The 16,724-nt window shown below is 41.5% G+C and overlaps 1 protein-coding gene across 1 annotated transcript in view; it reads right to left on the reverse strand.

Annotated features, from left to right (window-relative positions):
* The window catches only part of EML4 (EMAP like 4), a 153,644-nt gene extending 149,506 nt beyond the window's left edge, over positions 1-4,138 (reverse strand). Inside the window, exon 1 of the mRNA XM_051783131.1 lies at positions 3,677-4,138. Within this exon, the coding sequence (XP_051639091.1) occupies positions 3,677-3,701 (25 nt within the window). The 5' untranslated portion in view covers positions 3,702-4,138. The remainder of the gene's footprint in view (positions 1-3,676) is intronic.
* Positions 4,139-16,724: the final 12,586 nt, after the last annotated feature.

Below are 16,724 nucleotides of genomic sequence, written 5' to 3' on the forward strand. Positions count from 1 at the left end.
ATGCTTCATATTAAGACAGAACTCTGAGATAGCTTTCAGCTGAAAGTGGACTTTAGCTGCATCAGAAAGTTACATTTTAAGCCTAAGAAAGGCATTGCCCTCCTCACTGCAGCAGGTTCACAACACAGCAGTGCCACCCTAAGAGCTGACAACTAGGTGGCACAGTGCCACCAGGTTCCACCTACCCTCAGCTGAAGGCTCCTATTGCTTCCCTCCCACCATCTGTCATGCTTCTCCTACTCCCATAACAAGCCAATTTAGGCAGAAACCCACCAAAACACAGAGGCAGGCAGGAAGGCTGTAAACTAATGTAATCCGTGATGGTACCTAAAAATCAAAATTACTACTGGCAAAACTGTCAGCCTTCTACAGTCCTGCAGACCTCTGATGGGCATATCTGAACCAGTTCACCATGGGTTCACAGGCACCAGTAATGAGTGTGGAAGAGATACAGGGCAGTAGTACAGACCAAACAGGAAAGAGGGATGAAGCACAACAACACTTGCAAAAAGCCTTGGCTATACTATTTCCCTCATGGGCTTTTTGTTTATTTGCCTTTTTTTCACTTTTGATAGAACTCTCTGCTTGATTCTTTCCGTGGAATTAACAGAGCTTTCTTTCCCCTGAAGATGTATGCTTTCAGGCTGCTTTGATGAGGACCCTAAGACGCGAGGGAACTTGGCAGACTGAGAGCCAGACACCCATGCTGTGCTCCTGTCTCAGCGAGCGCACAAGGCAGAGCCCAGGCACTCGGTCCAAGTCCCCAGGCTTCTTGCTCCCATTCAGCAGCATATTCTTTTACTTTGAGGGATGCATCTGAAAAAGCAGATGACCAAAATCCATTGAGCTTTCTGACAACAGTCATGTTGGAAATGCTCAAATGTAAGGTATGACTGTCCTACTTGAGACAATAAATGGGATTCAATAACCACTTTGCTAATAGCAATATTCAAAAGGTATCAAAGTCCCAGAAAACGTGAAATAACTCAGTACTTTATAAAGAGTCAATCAATGCGTATTTCAACTGTGCAAATTAACTCATAACACATAGGCTTTTTTTACTGTATACAGTAATGGTACACTCTTATGTTCAGTGCTACATAAGCATTTACTAAACTAATAATCAAAACAATTTTCTAAATTACATATAAAATGGTTTCTTTCATCTGTTTATTCTCATAAAAATTTCAATGTGAAGCCAAAAGAAAACAGCTGAATAAAGTATTTTCAACTACAAGAGACATGTAAGAAGGTATTTCTGCCTGTGCTGGAGGGCACAATCTGTAATAACATTTTGCCTTCCAGATAATGACAAGAGGCATTAGAAGGACAACTTGCTCTCTAATAAGCTCGCTTGACTGGTTGAGCATGCACATACAGAGATAGCACAGTTTTGCCAACAATAATTTTAATTAATTTTTACATTTCATTCTAAAGCACATTAATTTATGGCCTTCCTAAAAGACATTCAGCAGACATCTAATTAAATCCAAGCCATTAGATTTTAATTAGAGATGCTTAAAAAAAAAAAAAAAAACAAACCAAAAAAAAAGGTCTCAGAACAATTCACACATCTTTATGAACATTATGTGCTCGTTAGCAGCTAGAACAGCCAACAAGTGATTATAAACGCAGAAGAGGACTAAGCAGCATGATTCAAACCTGAAAACAAGAAAGTCACACAAACTTTCATACTTCAAAGCTAAAGATTCTGGGAATGCCCTCTCCACAGCCCAAGCCCAGAAAACCACTGTGCATCACTGCTTGCCACAAAAGCAAAATCAAAAGGCCAACTAGCAGTGAATATCATAATACACAGTTTAAAAGGTTGAGCTGAGCTTAATCCTCATTAAATTCTAACAAAATCACAGTACCTTCCTGACCAAACAGTGAAACAAATTAAAGGTCCAGATGGAGTCGCCCTTAATAAGGCATGTGGGATACTCCAAAGAGCCCATCACCACTCCAACACACGGTGCTGGGCAATCTGACAATCCCGTGCCACCGCTTGACGAGAAACCTCTGTGCAATAAAATGACGCTTTATTATTTCATAATAATTGGTTTTTTCCACTTTCAGCAGAAAACAATTATTTCTAAATATCAACCTCACGGGGCCAATACTCTATGAGTTAAAAGCAATATCAGTGTGCTTTGATATGGTGATCAGCTCCTCTGCTGGGTAAAGAGGTTCATAAATATTAAACATGGCACATTTGCATATGTCACCCACAAGCACAATCTTCCCTCAGAAAACCCAGAATAGAACCCGTACAATTCCTCTGCGTGTCACTTTTTGATCGCCAGATATAAAATGGCCATGGCAGTTACTTGAGCAAGGACAGTATATCAGGCAAAGAGCCAAACTACCAAAGCATACTGTTAATTATGGTGCACCAGTTTGGTTTGGACAGGTGCCCAAAATGTTGGAGTTGACATTTCAAAAACCTGAAAGGTTAGGATCACACTCAGAAGTATTTAAACGAGTCAAATTTTCCAGAGAATTGAGAACTATTCACTATTGCTACAGATTTCACTGGAGTGACATAAAAAAAAAATTAATCTGATTTTTAAGAGGCACAGATTCATTCTTCTACAAAAGCTGGAGTGAGTTTGATCACGAAGTGCCTACAACAGATGCAGGACTGCTGAAAGCAAATAGAAGGCATACGATGAGAGCGGCAGGTAAGCAGTACTGCAAAGACAATGGTCTTGCAATTTGCAGAAATAAGAACTCACACAGTTTACAACTCTTACATTTGGATACGTTTTCAGCTCGCACTTGTAGTCAGGACAACTTGGTACCCCATGCAATCTGTCTATCAAAGCAGTCAGAAAGTAGGCTGGTGGAGTTGTTTTTTTTTCTCCAAGAAACTGCTGACCATTTGCCGCAGCCTTAATAAAACTGAAGGGAACGCAGCCTGTCAGTTTTCTGTAATATTTAGATGAGCAAGCAGCAAATATTTTCGATCACGGCTCCAGGCAGAGGAACCTGACACCCAGGGAGCCAGGAGGGCTCCTCGGGCGCACGGACGGATGCTCGGACAGCGGGAAGGCGCCCATTTCCCCACTAACATCTCCGCGGACGCCGTCAGCGCCCCCAGCTTTTCCAGGGGTGCGAGGGAGCCCCGTGGAGCCGGGCCAGGGCAGAGCTGTCCAAGCTCCTGGGGCTCCTCCTGCGACACCCGGGGGCGCGGCGCCCGCCCGGCCGGGGTCTCTCTCGCCCCGGAGCAACAGGGAGATACGAAAAACAAAGTAACGTAAAAAAAAAAAAAAACACAACCAAACAAAAAAAAAAAACAATTAAATAAGCCAACAGCCCAAAGCCAAGCAACTAACTCTGAAAGCGCAGGAGGGAAGAACAAAGGAGGCAAGTGCAGCCGGAGCTCTCGCAACAGATGGTTTGAAGCTGACCAGATTTCGCGCTGGCATCCCCTCCCCACCCTCCGCGGCGGGCAGTGTTCGCACGCACCGGCCCGGCTGGCACCGCATCGCCCCCGCACCACGGTCCTCGTCGCCCGCCCGGCCCCGCGCAGCCCCAGCCCGCGGGTCCCGCATCGCCGCCGCCCGCAGGTGCGCGCCCCCGGCCCCGCCGCAGGGCTGCCGGGTGGCTGCCGGCACGCTCGTCCCGTCCCGTCCCGTCCCGTCCCATCCCGTCCCGTCCCGCCGCCGCTCACCCAAACTCCCGGCGAAACCGTCCATTTTGTGCGGGGACACAGTGGTGCCGCAGCCCGAGGCGAAGCCGCCGTCGTCGTCGGCCGGGGCAGGTTCATTCACCCGCGGAGCGGCGGCAGGCAGCGGCGGCGCCGCAGCCCAGGGCTCATAAGCCGCCCGGGGCAGCAGCTCCGGCGGCTCCCCGCGCTCGGCGGCGGGAGGCGGCTCCGGCTCCTCCTCCTCCTTCTCCTTCTGCTGCTGCTCTGCTGCTGCTGCGGGGCCGGAGCTGCCCGGCTCCCTCCCTGCACCGCGACCCCAGTACGGCAGCGAGTGCCGAGCTCCTCCCGCCGCCGCCAGCACCGCCCCAGCGCCCCGTGCTGTCGTGCTTCCGACTCCGCCCGCCCTGGCAGCCGCCGCTTCCCCTGCGGGCGGGCCGGCCCCGCCGCAGCCCCCGCCGGCGGGCAGGCGGATCGGGGCCGCCTCCGGCTGCGGCTCCCGCGAGAGCTCCCGCGGCTCGGGGACTCCCGGGAACGGGGGAGAGGACGGGCTGCGGGTCGCAGCTCTCGGCCGGGGGCAGCGGCGGTGCTGGGATCAGCACGCCTTCTCCGGGATGGGCCGGCGAGGAGCAACAGCTGAGTTTGCCTTCATAAGCTTGTAGTCATAAGCGGTTTGTGTGAGAGTTAATTGAGCGACTTAATGTAATGCTCCTAGCAATCAAACCAGAGATTTTTTCATACGTGAGTCTCGAAACGTTTGTTCACGCTACTTCGGGGAAGTTTTTCCTCGATATTAAGCCAGAGGAACTTCTCTACCCTTATATTTCTTATAACTGTGCATAAGGAATCACTCTTTCCACTTCAGCTGGCAGAGTTCCTGATCGTCTCCTGTAACTTCCAGCCATGTGCTTGATGTCGAGAGAAAATAGAAAATAGGACCAGAAATTCAAGTCAGCCATGCTGCGTACCATCTAATCGCCCAGCCGAGAGCGTTTCGTATGTTAAGCAACATCATCAAATTACGTGACGCATTTTCTCCTTGGTCAGGAAAAGCTACGTACCCATTGCAATATCCTGTTTTGCTATAAGTATTTTCCTGTAATGTATTCAAGCGCTAGCGCCGCAGTCATACAGAGACGGGGATCATTGCCTCATGAGCACGTCCGTGGCATTTGCAGCCGTGCCCTCTAATGACAGGCTATGGATGTTGTTGAACAGGACTGGGGAGAACGCAGCGCTGGAGAACAGCACAGACCTGCTGGTAACAGCCCACACTTCCCCAGTACATTCCATCCGCTTAGGCAAAAGCATCGTTATCTCGCTTATCTGCAATATAAAATAAATCCAAGAGGTTTATGCTTGCTCACATTAGAGAAAAGCGCCTTGAAATTTTTCATCAAAACCTAATCTCCACTGGATTTTCCAGCAAATTTTACTGAGCAGCTGCCACAGCAATGAATTTGAGTGCAGCTGCTTGCAAACTACATTAATAATCCACGATTGTACATCCTGTAGTCCTGTCAAAAAAGATGGCTTGCAACCGATCTGCTATAAATGAGCCATCATTAGCCACTAACGTCTGGTCTTAATTATTAACAGGTATTATACTTCCTACTTATGCATGCTGTAGAACAGCTGTATATAGACTGCTTCCATGATCTTTTAGCTATGATGAATGGGTGCTGCAGTCAGTCCGGTCCAGCCAAAATTCCCTTTAAAATGCTTCATTTTACAAACAAAAGCAAGAAGAACAAGGCACTACAGCTCCAGTCCTAACTCCCCAGCCCCCAGTTATATCTTGCTTAAGGGCAAGTTTGCAAGATACTCAAAGCATTAGGAGTACAGAGAGAGAAACCTCCTCAAGCTAAGAAAGGAAAAGTGCTCTGGGAATTCAGAGCCTGTGCACAGTTACCTTCAGAAAAGGACCCCTTCCTCTGAAGCAGAACCTTATGTAAATTCTTCAGGTGGGACTTGTGTGCATCAGATGTGCTGTTTTGTTAAGCAAAAAAACCCAACCAAACAAAAAGCAAACCCAGCTACTTTCTTCAGCTTTCAGTAGAGCCATCCTTCAGATGCGCCCGTGAGTGAGATATTGCAAACATCCTTAGGTTTATAAGTGAAGAAGTTTTGCCTCTATTTATAGACTGAAAACTGAGGCTCAGAGGTGAAGATGGCCTCATGGATCCTTATCTTTCTTACTGAATTTGATTAGAAGCATGAACAAATACCTTTGATTATCTGTGTCATGCAGACCTTGCGTGGAAGTATATAAAAAGGTTAAAGAGCTGCAGAGAAAACTATTTATTTATAGTGTTATATTAGACATGAGTACAGGATTACTGTTGAAATCCGAAACTTCGGTTCCAGTATTTGTAAAGCTGTATCACTGCAGAGTTAAGGAACTGAACAGAACTAAAGAATTTTAAAACAAGGATGTTTACCTTTGTGTGACTTGTTAATTAGAAATTTCTGAAGAGCAAACACTGTACAGAACTTTACAAAATATGGCAAACTCCAGCTTTTAAATTCTTATGTTTATTTCTTCAGTCTAAGACAACTTCTGCATGCTACATAAATTTTGTGGGGCTTTGACTGGAGCATTAATTTAGTTATTGGCTGTGTTTATGGTGTACACAACAGATGTAATTGTGCTACAGACAGGAGCTTTAGCAAAAAAGACCTGCAGTGAATACATATATGGCCAGGTGTAATCTTTAACAATATTACTTGGCTGATGAGGAGAAGAACTTAAGATTAAAGAAAAGTCTTCTTTGTGTAGGTTTCAGACAGGTACTGGCAAATTACTTAACATAGCCTGTAAACTGATAAACAATTTGTTCCAGGTGCAAGCCCTACAGAAAGGGTGATTTCTTACCTCCAGTATAGTACCTAGTGCTTAACTTGGAGGAGGGAGGAGTTGTATAGTGCTTTAAGGGATTTAACTTCTGTTTCTTTGTTGACAGTGATTCAAAAACACGAAGCAGAGAGTTGTTACAAAGTTTTAACAAGCTAAGCAATTGTCTCCTTTCAGTTTATATTTTGATGCTAAGGAAAGATTACGCTATTCAAGATTGGAGTGATCCCACCTCAGCTTTCAAATCAGCTAAACATCCAGTGCTTTGCACATGTAGATAGTAAATCATGGGTAGGCTTCGCGAACGAAGATTTGGGAAGGACTCTAACCCACATTTGCTACAAGCGCGCTGGTGGCTGAAGAGGCCAATGCTAGATAGACAAGTCTGGTTGCAAAAGGCACAGCAGAAAGACTCCTTGGATGGTATCAACAAGACACAATTCTTTCTGCGTTGTCTTTTCTCCTCGAGAGTGATCCTGCGTGCATTCTCAAAAGAAGCAGCAGCATTATAGATAAGTGTGTCTCCAGACCTCCCGATTGGAGGCCAGAGAAAGACAAATGTGATACCACAGGGCAGGAATTTTACATTGGTTTGACAGATTCACAGTTTAGAAAATCTAAATTCTTGTCTGCGTCCTTCCCTCTCTCTGCGTTGCACCCCGACCCTTTGTGACTCCTGCTGATTCAGGAGGCATCTGGACTGATGCTGAGGCAGGCAAAGCCTGAGCTCTGCTTCTCAGAATAGCTGGTGAGCAATAAGCTGGTGCCTCAGCTGCAGTAAATCAGTTTGGTGTTACTGACTTCACCGGACAGGGCTGACATACTCTAGTTGAGGACCTGGACATACACACAGTGTCCCTCTTACTAGAAGGAAGTTATGGAAAATACAAACCCCAGAAAGAGGTCACCCTGAAATGCACAGTGGAGGCTACACACATTCCAGAAATATTTACCCAGCCCTTGAAGGAAATAGTCTGTTTTTCCCCCATTGTTTCATTTCTTTGGCACATTTTCCTTGAACTGCAGGTTTTTGAACAGTACTTCTTGCAAGAATACCTGTGTTTGTCTTGGTGGTTTTTTCAATTGACATAGTTTGGCAACCTTCAGCCTGAGAATTGTTTGTAACTTTTTTCTGGCTTGAATATAAATTACATTTAAACATTTTCCACTGAGGAAACATAAAAAATATTAACAACTGACAGTGAAATTGCTGAGATTCTTGTACATGAAGTTGGGAGCCTGAACCTGAGCCACTTTGTCTTAGCAGTTAGAAAGAGAAATGTGCTTCCCACTCCTGTAGTTTTTCTGGTGCACCTCCTTATGGCCAGCAGCAAGAGTCCAAGTGCATGGCAAGGAGCAGCCAGAAAGCCCCAGCCCCACGTGTCTGATCCCACCTCTCTCCTGCTCTCACCTGCAGACCTGGGAAGGGGGAAAGAGGTGATGCTATTTGTAACCAGCTGTGCCCCACAGCTGGTGGTGTAATCAGTGTAGGATCTCTCCCCATGCTCGTTTGAGATGTTGTTCCTTTACAGATATGTGGTGGTCTTTCTGGTGCGTTATTTTGAAGAGGAACAACTTTGTTGCACGGGATATTGTTAAATCTCCTAAGTGAGTCTCAGGTTTATAAGAAGTTCCCAGGCGTCACTCATGTAAGGGGAAAAATTTGATGCCTGACCTAGAGGAAAATTAAATTACTCCTCCCTGATTTATAGAGGGGTACTTCTCTTGCCTCCAACACAGAGTCTCTGGATTTTTTTTCTGGGCTGGGATTTTGCCTCCCCCAAGAAGCAGCCTAAGGTTCAGTTCCTCTAAATTACCCAGGGGAATGAATCAGCACCTGTAATGCTGAATGGGCTGGAAGGCATTAAGAGTCTTGCCAGGGACTTGAGGAGATCTAAGAGAGCTTCTGTTAAGGGTTTTAATTATGTGTTTAACTGAAATATGACATAGGGTTTTTAAAATGGGGACAAATTAACTGCTATCTTCATTAATTTTGATAAAGACACCTAGCTGCTACTGTATAATAGATGTTAGAAGCCAGACTTCTGGATATTGCTGTGTACCTGCTTCACTCAGTTTTTATAACCTATTCCTAGAGGTTTGAGGTTATGGCGTGCCTAAGTATGTCCTGGACTTCCCCCATTGCCTTATAAAGTAGAAAGAGAAGTTTTCTTTCAAAAAGTTTGCCAAAAGATTTCAAGGGGCTAAATTCTGTTTAGGTGGACTTTTTTGTAGTAGTAGGATGGATCATAGTCTTATTTCTGTAGTGCTACTACTTCATTGTGTATTAACATAAAAACTCGTGAGGAGGTTGAATTTGTGCCTATATATAGCTGATCTTTGTTTCCTTCTGCACATTTCAGTTTTTCAGCTTATTGCAAACAGGTTTTGATCACCCTTTGCAAAGTTGTTCCCAAATGTTCAGAAACGTCTTCATTTAATAGTATAAATACAATTTATGGGCAGGCAAAAAACTGAAAAATTTTTAAAAGTTACTAACGATTTGTGAGGGTCTTTGTAATTGAGACTCAATAGAGATGGCTTTTGAGGATGTGCTGAGCATCCACTTCCTGAAAAATCCAGTTTATAGGTTGCAGCTTTGTATTGATTATCCCAAAATTACAATTCCAAGCCATTAGTTAAACTTTGTCAAGAACTGCATCATTTCCTGGAGTCCTCATTAAAAGCACATTTTGGTTCAGATGTAGAACCAAATCTCTGTTAGCTTAAGCTAAATATTGCATTGTTACATTAATGTGTTTAAAAAATGGCAGTCTCCTACAAATGTGACTACTGAGTAAGAGAAAAATAGCAGAGCTTTAGTGGTAATTCATTCACCAGCCCTGGTGGGAAATAAGCAGATTCAGTGTGATTCCTAAGCATTTAAAAATTGGCAGAATTTGAGCAGAGATAGTTGAAACCCTGCATGGACAATGTTTCTTTTTCTCATGAGGGAAAAGGCTTAGCATTTTAATTAGAGAGCAGGTTAAAAATTTCATACTGCAACTTTTATTGATCTTATTAAGTGAGAAGATCTGAAAAACATTTCAGAAAACTGGAAAACAAATCTTATCTTCCTTCATCTCTCCCTAATTGGATAAGTGGTCTGGTTTGTCATACTGAAAAGCACACTCAGTTGTTTTCTCAAATTAGTGAGCTCCTCATGAATTTATACCTTGGTCCAAGCACTGTAAAAGTCTAATGTCTTACATAAGTGCTAAGTTAAGGATTTAGCTGAGGCATAAATTGGTGTATTGGCTTTGTATCAGCCATTTACATTAGGGCGCATTTTGTTCTCTGCCTCAGGAAAAAATGTGCTTCAGCTTGTACTCGGGAGCACTATGGTGAGCTCTGGAACAAACCCTTTTCTGTTCTCCTTACTTAGAAAAATTAGGAAAAGGTAAAGTTAGCAGGTCTGCAGAGTTAACAAAGAGTGCTAACTAGTAAGTGTTAAAACTGCTGGAAGACAAGCTGATTTTTAGACTGAGAAGTCAATGGAGATCCCCCTTAGGGACAGAACAAATTAGCATTACATGTGCGATTTATATTTTTTCCCCCGACTGTTAAAACATCTCCTGTAGCTTTGCATTTTACACAGATCATTATCCACAATAAGAAGCTGGTCTACACAATAAGCCGTGTGCAAGTGTATGTATCTGTAAATAAATACACTCGTATAGATCCTTCTTCATCAGTGCCGGTCACCCCTCTGTGCAGTTCTGTTTAAGCTATTACTCCTCTGGAACCATTTGTCAATGGAAGGAAGTTCCTGTAGAGAAGTGATACATTACTCTATAGTTTCTTGCTGTGAAGTGTTGATTTTAAAACGGGCTGACAGTTTGCAGCTGACCCCCTAGTAAAAAATGAACAGACGTGGTTTAGGAGGTTTTGGTTTTCTTTTGTCTTGTTGTTATGCCCGGTTTATGGAATCTTTTATTGTCTTTCAACGATACCATACTCAGCAATGGATTCATCTCTTATGTTTGGCCATTTCCCCTCTGAGAGCTCAGGATTCTTTCCCATTTCCATTTCTACATTTTTAAGCTGTGACAGCCATCCTATTGCCTAGTTATTAGCTAGCAGAGCAGGTGTGCAGTGTTTTAGAAAGGGTAATGCTAGCACCCTAATTCAGTGAGCAGCACAGTGATCATCCTCTGTTCCACAGACTGCAAACATCAACAAAGATGTTAGTGTAAGATAAGAGGCTGGAGAATGAAGACCAAAAACAGGTCAGCAACTGAAATGAAGTGGAAAGAAACTCTATTGCCATTAAAAAATATTAATCTTGCAATAATATCTATGTATAGATAACTTGGATTAGGAGTAAGGCTGCTCTCTGAATACCAGCAGTGCACAACTGAGCTTTTAGGCATTGGTATCTTCCATATCTGCCATATCAGACATTTACTTTACTGCTCCATGAGAAAATGCAGATCTAGGAAGGAGCTTCTGCCATGGTCTAGTAACCACAGCGGTGTTGGATCAAGGGTTGGACTTGATGATCTTGGAGGTCTTTTCCAACGCGGTTGATTCTGTGATTCTGCCAGGCTCTTGGACACACACGGGTACTGCATTTGCAGGATGGGTCATACAGAAACAGTGTATCACATGTAAAGTCTAAGAAGGTAACTGATTGTGTGTTTGTGAATTAATGTCAGAACCATCAAAATCAAGAAAATAAAAATTCTAATCTTGGTTTCTTAATAGTCATCAAAGCATATGTCTCACCTTAGTATCTCCTGCTTTGAGAAGACCGTCAAGGTCAATTAGGCACTGGTAGTGGAACTGGGGCAGTGATAATTGACCTTTCTTTGGACCAAAATTCTAAACACTCAAAGATGAGTCTTGCACCATGATTCCTAGACATGGGTCCCTAACAAATGTAGCCAGGGGAGTTAGATTTTCTGTAGTCAAAGGCTGTAGATTATTACTTACTCATAATAAGGCTGTCTTGGGCATGCAGTGTGTAGTTGGGGTGAATGAACTCATTTTCAAATAGATTACCTGTGCCTGAAGAATAGTTAATGAAGCACATTTTTTTAATTTCCTTTACCTACCCTACATTTAGTAATTATAGTTCCTAATTAATGACATCAAGAGTTGAACTTTGGCTTTTAAAGCACCAAACCCATGCTGTGCTGTAGACACATTTACATTCCATTTATGCAAGTCACCCAATTAAAATGTACTCATAGAAAGTATATAATACACCCAAATGAATACATTATTTCCCCTATTCATCTGCTTTCTTTGCTTTTCAGCAGAAGTGAACAACCTTTCCCTTTACCCCAAATGGGAATTCATGGAAAAAAAAAAAAAAGGCAAAAAAACCAAACCCAACCCTGAAATAGGCAGCAAAAGTAAATTAAAGGAAAACTTCTCAGGTCAAATTAGTGAATTAGCATTCTTAAAAAAAAGAATTGGGAAAAGGAAAGCTTTCTTTTAATTTTGCTTATATGACTGCATTTAAAAATTGAAAAAATGTCGTAGAAGGAGAAAGTAATTTGAAATTTTCCATGCTGCCACATGAAAACAGCAGATGGCAGCAATAGAGACAGTGTGCATCAAAACCCAGGGTTTGTCTTCCTCACTTCAGTGGGTAGGCTTTGAATCATTTTTTGGCTAACATTTCTTTTAGTTGGTCCTGAAAATGTACAAAAGTAAAAAATTTTCTTTTAGGCATATGATCTCAATGTCTGTGATCTTCATCCTGGAAAGGTATTTCTTGGTTTAAGTCTCTCTGGACTGGCACTCAAGTATCCTTGTCGTTTATCTTTTGTGCTTTATAATGCTTGAGAAATTGTGCTTAAGGCGAATGCCCAGAGCAACTTGGTCTTTTTATTTTGTTTTAAATGTAATATTGGTAAATAAGGACGTTTCTTCCTCAAAAACATGCTTCTCAGACAAAATCCCTTGTGTGACAGGGCCACAACTCCCAGAGTTTTCTGCTGGATACAAAGAATGCATTAGTCTGGAGACAAGATATGAGAACATTGCTGCATGGGCATCATGTGATGAATAAATGGAGTCACAGGCAAAGGCAGTCCTTCTCAAAAGACAAAGAAAAATACCATTCAAAAACTAATATTGCCAAAGTTGTGAGACAGGCATTGAAAATAAAAGTTTCATTTAATATCCAGGTGCTCATAAATTCATCCTTTAAGTAGCAACCAGTGTAGGGTAGATTTCCACAGGTGGTTCGGGGCACTGACATTAGGTTCTGTAGCTCCCTGTTTTCAGAGGTATGATGTGTTTCAAGGAAGTAAAACTTGAACTGTGAAGTGCAAGTTTCCTTTAGGACTTCATAGTCAAGGAAAGCAAGTGCGTTGTGACAGTAGAGAGTCAAATTTAGCAAAAATATCTCAAGTTAATAACTCCTGTAACATTATGGAATGGTATGTCATGCTCTGTACATTCCTTTACCACATTTCAGATCAGGCAACCCAGTCCTCTTCAGAGGACATTTCTAAATGTTTCTAAATGTTGGGGGGTTTTTCTCTGTACTTTGCTAATTCTTTCACTATGGTCTTTTCTACTATGAGATTTAAGAAGTTGTTTAGCTCAGACAGCCCTGCCAGGTTGACTTCCTATTCCAGTCACAACTGGTGGTGATTTTCTGAAGGTTCTTTGTTTCAAATTTAAAAAAGAAAATATCTAATGTCCTCATAGTGACATTGAAGTTCCAGTCCTGTATAAGTTCCTGTGTAAGTTTTCCTCTCTTGTTCTGCATCTCTGCATGCTTTGGTTGAGGTATGCATGACAATGAATGACATTTTCTTTCTGAATAAAAGATGCATCAGACAGATTACATTGACTATAAATACTATCTTCGTCTGCCAAATCAAAGGATTTAGAGATGTCTCTGGCATTTTTTCATGTGGAAAACCTTACGAGCTGTTCCAACCGTTACAATTTATGAAGATCAAAATCTACTTTAAGTGTACTTTCTACAAAGTCTGTCAAGCCAGAATCTGGCTGGGAGAGGATGGATGACAGCATAGGAAAGGGAGAATTCTCTATTTTTCTTGTTTCAATATGATTGCAACTATATTTTGTACTTCAGGTACTGTTCTGAAGCCCAGGAGGTCTGAACTGAATGCTCTTTTAGTCATGTCCCTCCCTACCTATGTCAGCCTTCCAGCATCCTTCAGAGTGGGGACTACCAGTTACCTGTACTGACCGTAAAACTGGTACAGTGCATAAACTCCACTCATTCTGCCACAGCACACCACACCAGTGGAGTGGATGAAAGCATGGAGTCTGCCCAAGTCTTTTACCAACATGGAAGAAGCGGATGAGCATCCAGTCCTCTGGTTTAAGAGGAGATTGTAAAGATAACAGAAAAGTGGAAAAGGCAAAAAGCATCAGGCACTAGTAGACCTTAGTTAGTAGTTCAATGAAAATATCACTACATAGGCTATATGTAAATGAAGGTAGATAAATGAAGCAGTGGAAGCTTGGTTGTGATGACAGGTGTTTGGAAGGAATTTTAAACTGTTCTAGCCGGTTCTACATCAGTAAAAAAGGGATTGATTTTGAGGACTGCAAAAAATGTGTAAAAATTAATAAACCAGCAAGAAAAATACAGGACTGCAGCAACTGGGAGAAAGAAAACATGGAGGAAAACGTATTAATTATGCCTGACAATTGGAGTACAGCAACCTTTCTTTAACAGACATGGAGTCAAGTCAGTCGTATTTTTCTTGTTTTCTGTGCCTTATGGGTTTATGTTCACAGGAGGAATACTGCTGAAAACATGCTGTGTAATTCTGAGGACAAGCGAAAAGCTGCATTTGAATCATCTGTATGTAGCCAAAAAAATTACTTGCAAGCATTTCAAGTGCTACTATCTTTCCTCAAGGTCCAGAGAGGAGTTGATGGGCAGATACCACTTTCTCACTCTTCTCATTTGTCCACTGCATGGACAGCTGCTTCTAGCAAAATCAAAAAACACTGTCCTACTCCAGCAACAGTGCTTTATTCTCATTCCTACTCAACTATATAAATGTAGGATAGAGAAAATCCTGACTCAATAGTATGTATCTCACAACTGGAGGAAAACTACATGATGCACAAAGGGACTTTCACCAACAAATTGGCATTTCTCATGCAAACTCATTCCCATTTAATAAAACAACCATGGGTTTTTTTAAATAGAAACTGTTATCTGTAAAGGTTATTGGAACCACATTATAGCTGGAATGTGAGATTATGGAAAAAGCACACTTTGAATGTAATGTGAGCATATGGATGAATAAAATGCTTTTAGTGTACTTGGAGTTGCCTGTGTTTTATTTTTTCTCAGCATTCTTCCTGTGTTCAGTTCCTGTATTGTCTATACTGCTTATTTAAATAAATTTGATGTGGTTTTCATCTGAAAAAACCAATGAGGACCATATATGCCTTTTAAGATAGAATTACCTTTTTAGTATTCCTGCTGCTTGCTATATGATTGCAAGTACAGTTTATCCTCTAAGTTCATTGCAGCAGAAGAATTTGAATCACCACTGGAATGCATAAGCAGAGAAACTCTACCAGCAGTGAAACCCCTCATCAAAAAGAGCTCCTAGTAGTTTTAAGACTGCATTATGGCTTGGAATGATTTTGTGGTGATTTTTGTTTGATTTCTTGCCATTATTCCAGCAAATACAAAGATCAAAGAAAGAAAGATGTATTGATTGGCTCAGATCCGGTCAAAAACTAGATTTGTGTCTTCTAATGTAACTAACATTTTACAGATGGCTTGGTTCATGTTAAAGCTAGGGATGCATGTAGATTGAATTATCAGAGGATTAGAACCAGCTGCATTTGGTTTGAAAATATTTTTGTGTGTATTCTGTCCAGCCAAACACACAGAGCGGGCTCTTGCTGAAGAATTCTAGCAAATGCCTAAGAAAAAACCCATGAAGGTCTGCCCCTGTTTACCACTGGTTACCTTTCCTTCAAAGAAAACATATACGTGGCTGAACTCATGTTCAGGTCCATAAATCTCATCTTTGACTGTGAATTAACCATAAAAAGGATCAGATTTGAAGCATTTACTTGAATAAAACTAGAATCCAGCCCAGTATCTGTAGGAAATCCACAGGACACTGGGAGTGGCTTTCCAGTTTCCTGCCTTATATTTTGTGCACCTTCATAAAGGGATTTGGAACAATCTGATTCTAATTTTGTAATGTTTTGCACTGACTCTGCACATCTCTAAAAGACTACATGTAAATCAATGAAGAATAAGCACCAGTGAACAGTGAAATCATCTGCTAGCAAAATTACGTTTAATTATTTACTTCTTCATATTCTTAATATCAAAATAATTTCATCATGTCTTAGTACACACAGATGTACCAAACACAATGCTAAAAGAGTCTGTCAATTTTCATTGTTAAACTAGATTTACCCCATTCAATTTATTTAAAGCTCTTTGAAGATACTATTAAAAGAATAGTTAAATTATAAAAGTATTCCAAAGATATGTATCATTAAAATACTAACATCCACATTTGCAGCCAAATTACCACCATTAACCAGATAGAACAAAGCTAGTTTTTCTAGCATTAGTACTATATAGTTTATTCTATTCCAGCTTCTAAAGTTCATTACTTTTGAAATTATGAAAAACAAGGATAAATTCTGGCTTAGTACCTTTGAAGTCTGCTGTTGTTGATATCCACTTACTACTGATATCCACTTATCCAATTATTCTGGATGCTTGTCTGCACAGAAAATAATTTGCTGCAAGATTCAGAAATCTTCTGCTAAGTTAAATTCTCTTTGCATATATGTCTTAGATTTTAAAATATATTATTAGTAATGCTTAGTAAGACCAGATAATTTTTAAGGGGTGATTCTTTTCAAATTTCTTATATGGAATAATCCCAACAAAAAAAGTTCAGGCTTAATAGAAATAAATGCTTTATATTTTTATTCAGTTCAGGGGATATTTCTTTGCAGAACTTTTTTCCTGAAGTAGATCACTTACAGTAAAATTAGCATGCTTCTACGATGCATGTTTTTCCCATAAACTTCAATTCCCTTTACAGCTTATGCTGATGCTTCTGAGAAATAAGGCTTTGTCTTGAATACAGAGCCAAATCAATCACTAACTTCTCATCCATAAGGTTTATGATGCGGGCCAGGCTTCTAAAGTCGACTGTAATTTTGCGTCAGGTATTATAGCTTTCTGATTTTACTAAAAGTGTAGCATTAATCTTGTGTGCATGT

Source organism: Manacus candei, unplaced genomic scaffold, assembly GCF_025592945.1.
Source record: "Manacus candei isolate 608988 ecotype Guabito, Panama unplaced genomic scaffold, ASM2559294v1 h1tg000017l, whole genome shotgun sequence".
Lineage (NCBI taxonomy): Eukaryota > Metazoa > Chordata > Aves > Passeriformes > Pipridae > Manacus > Manacus candei.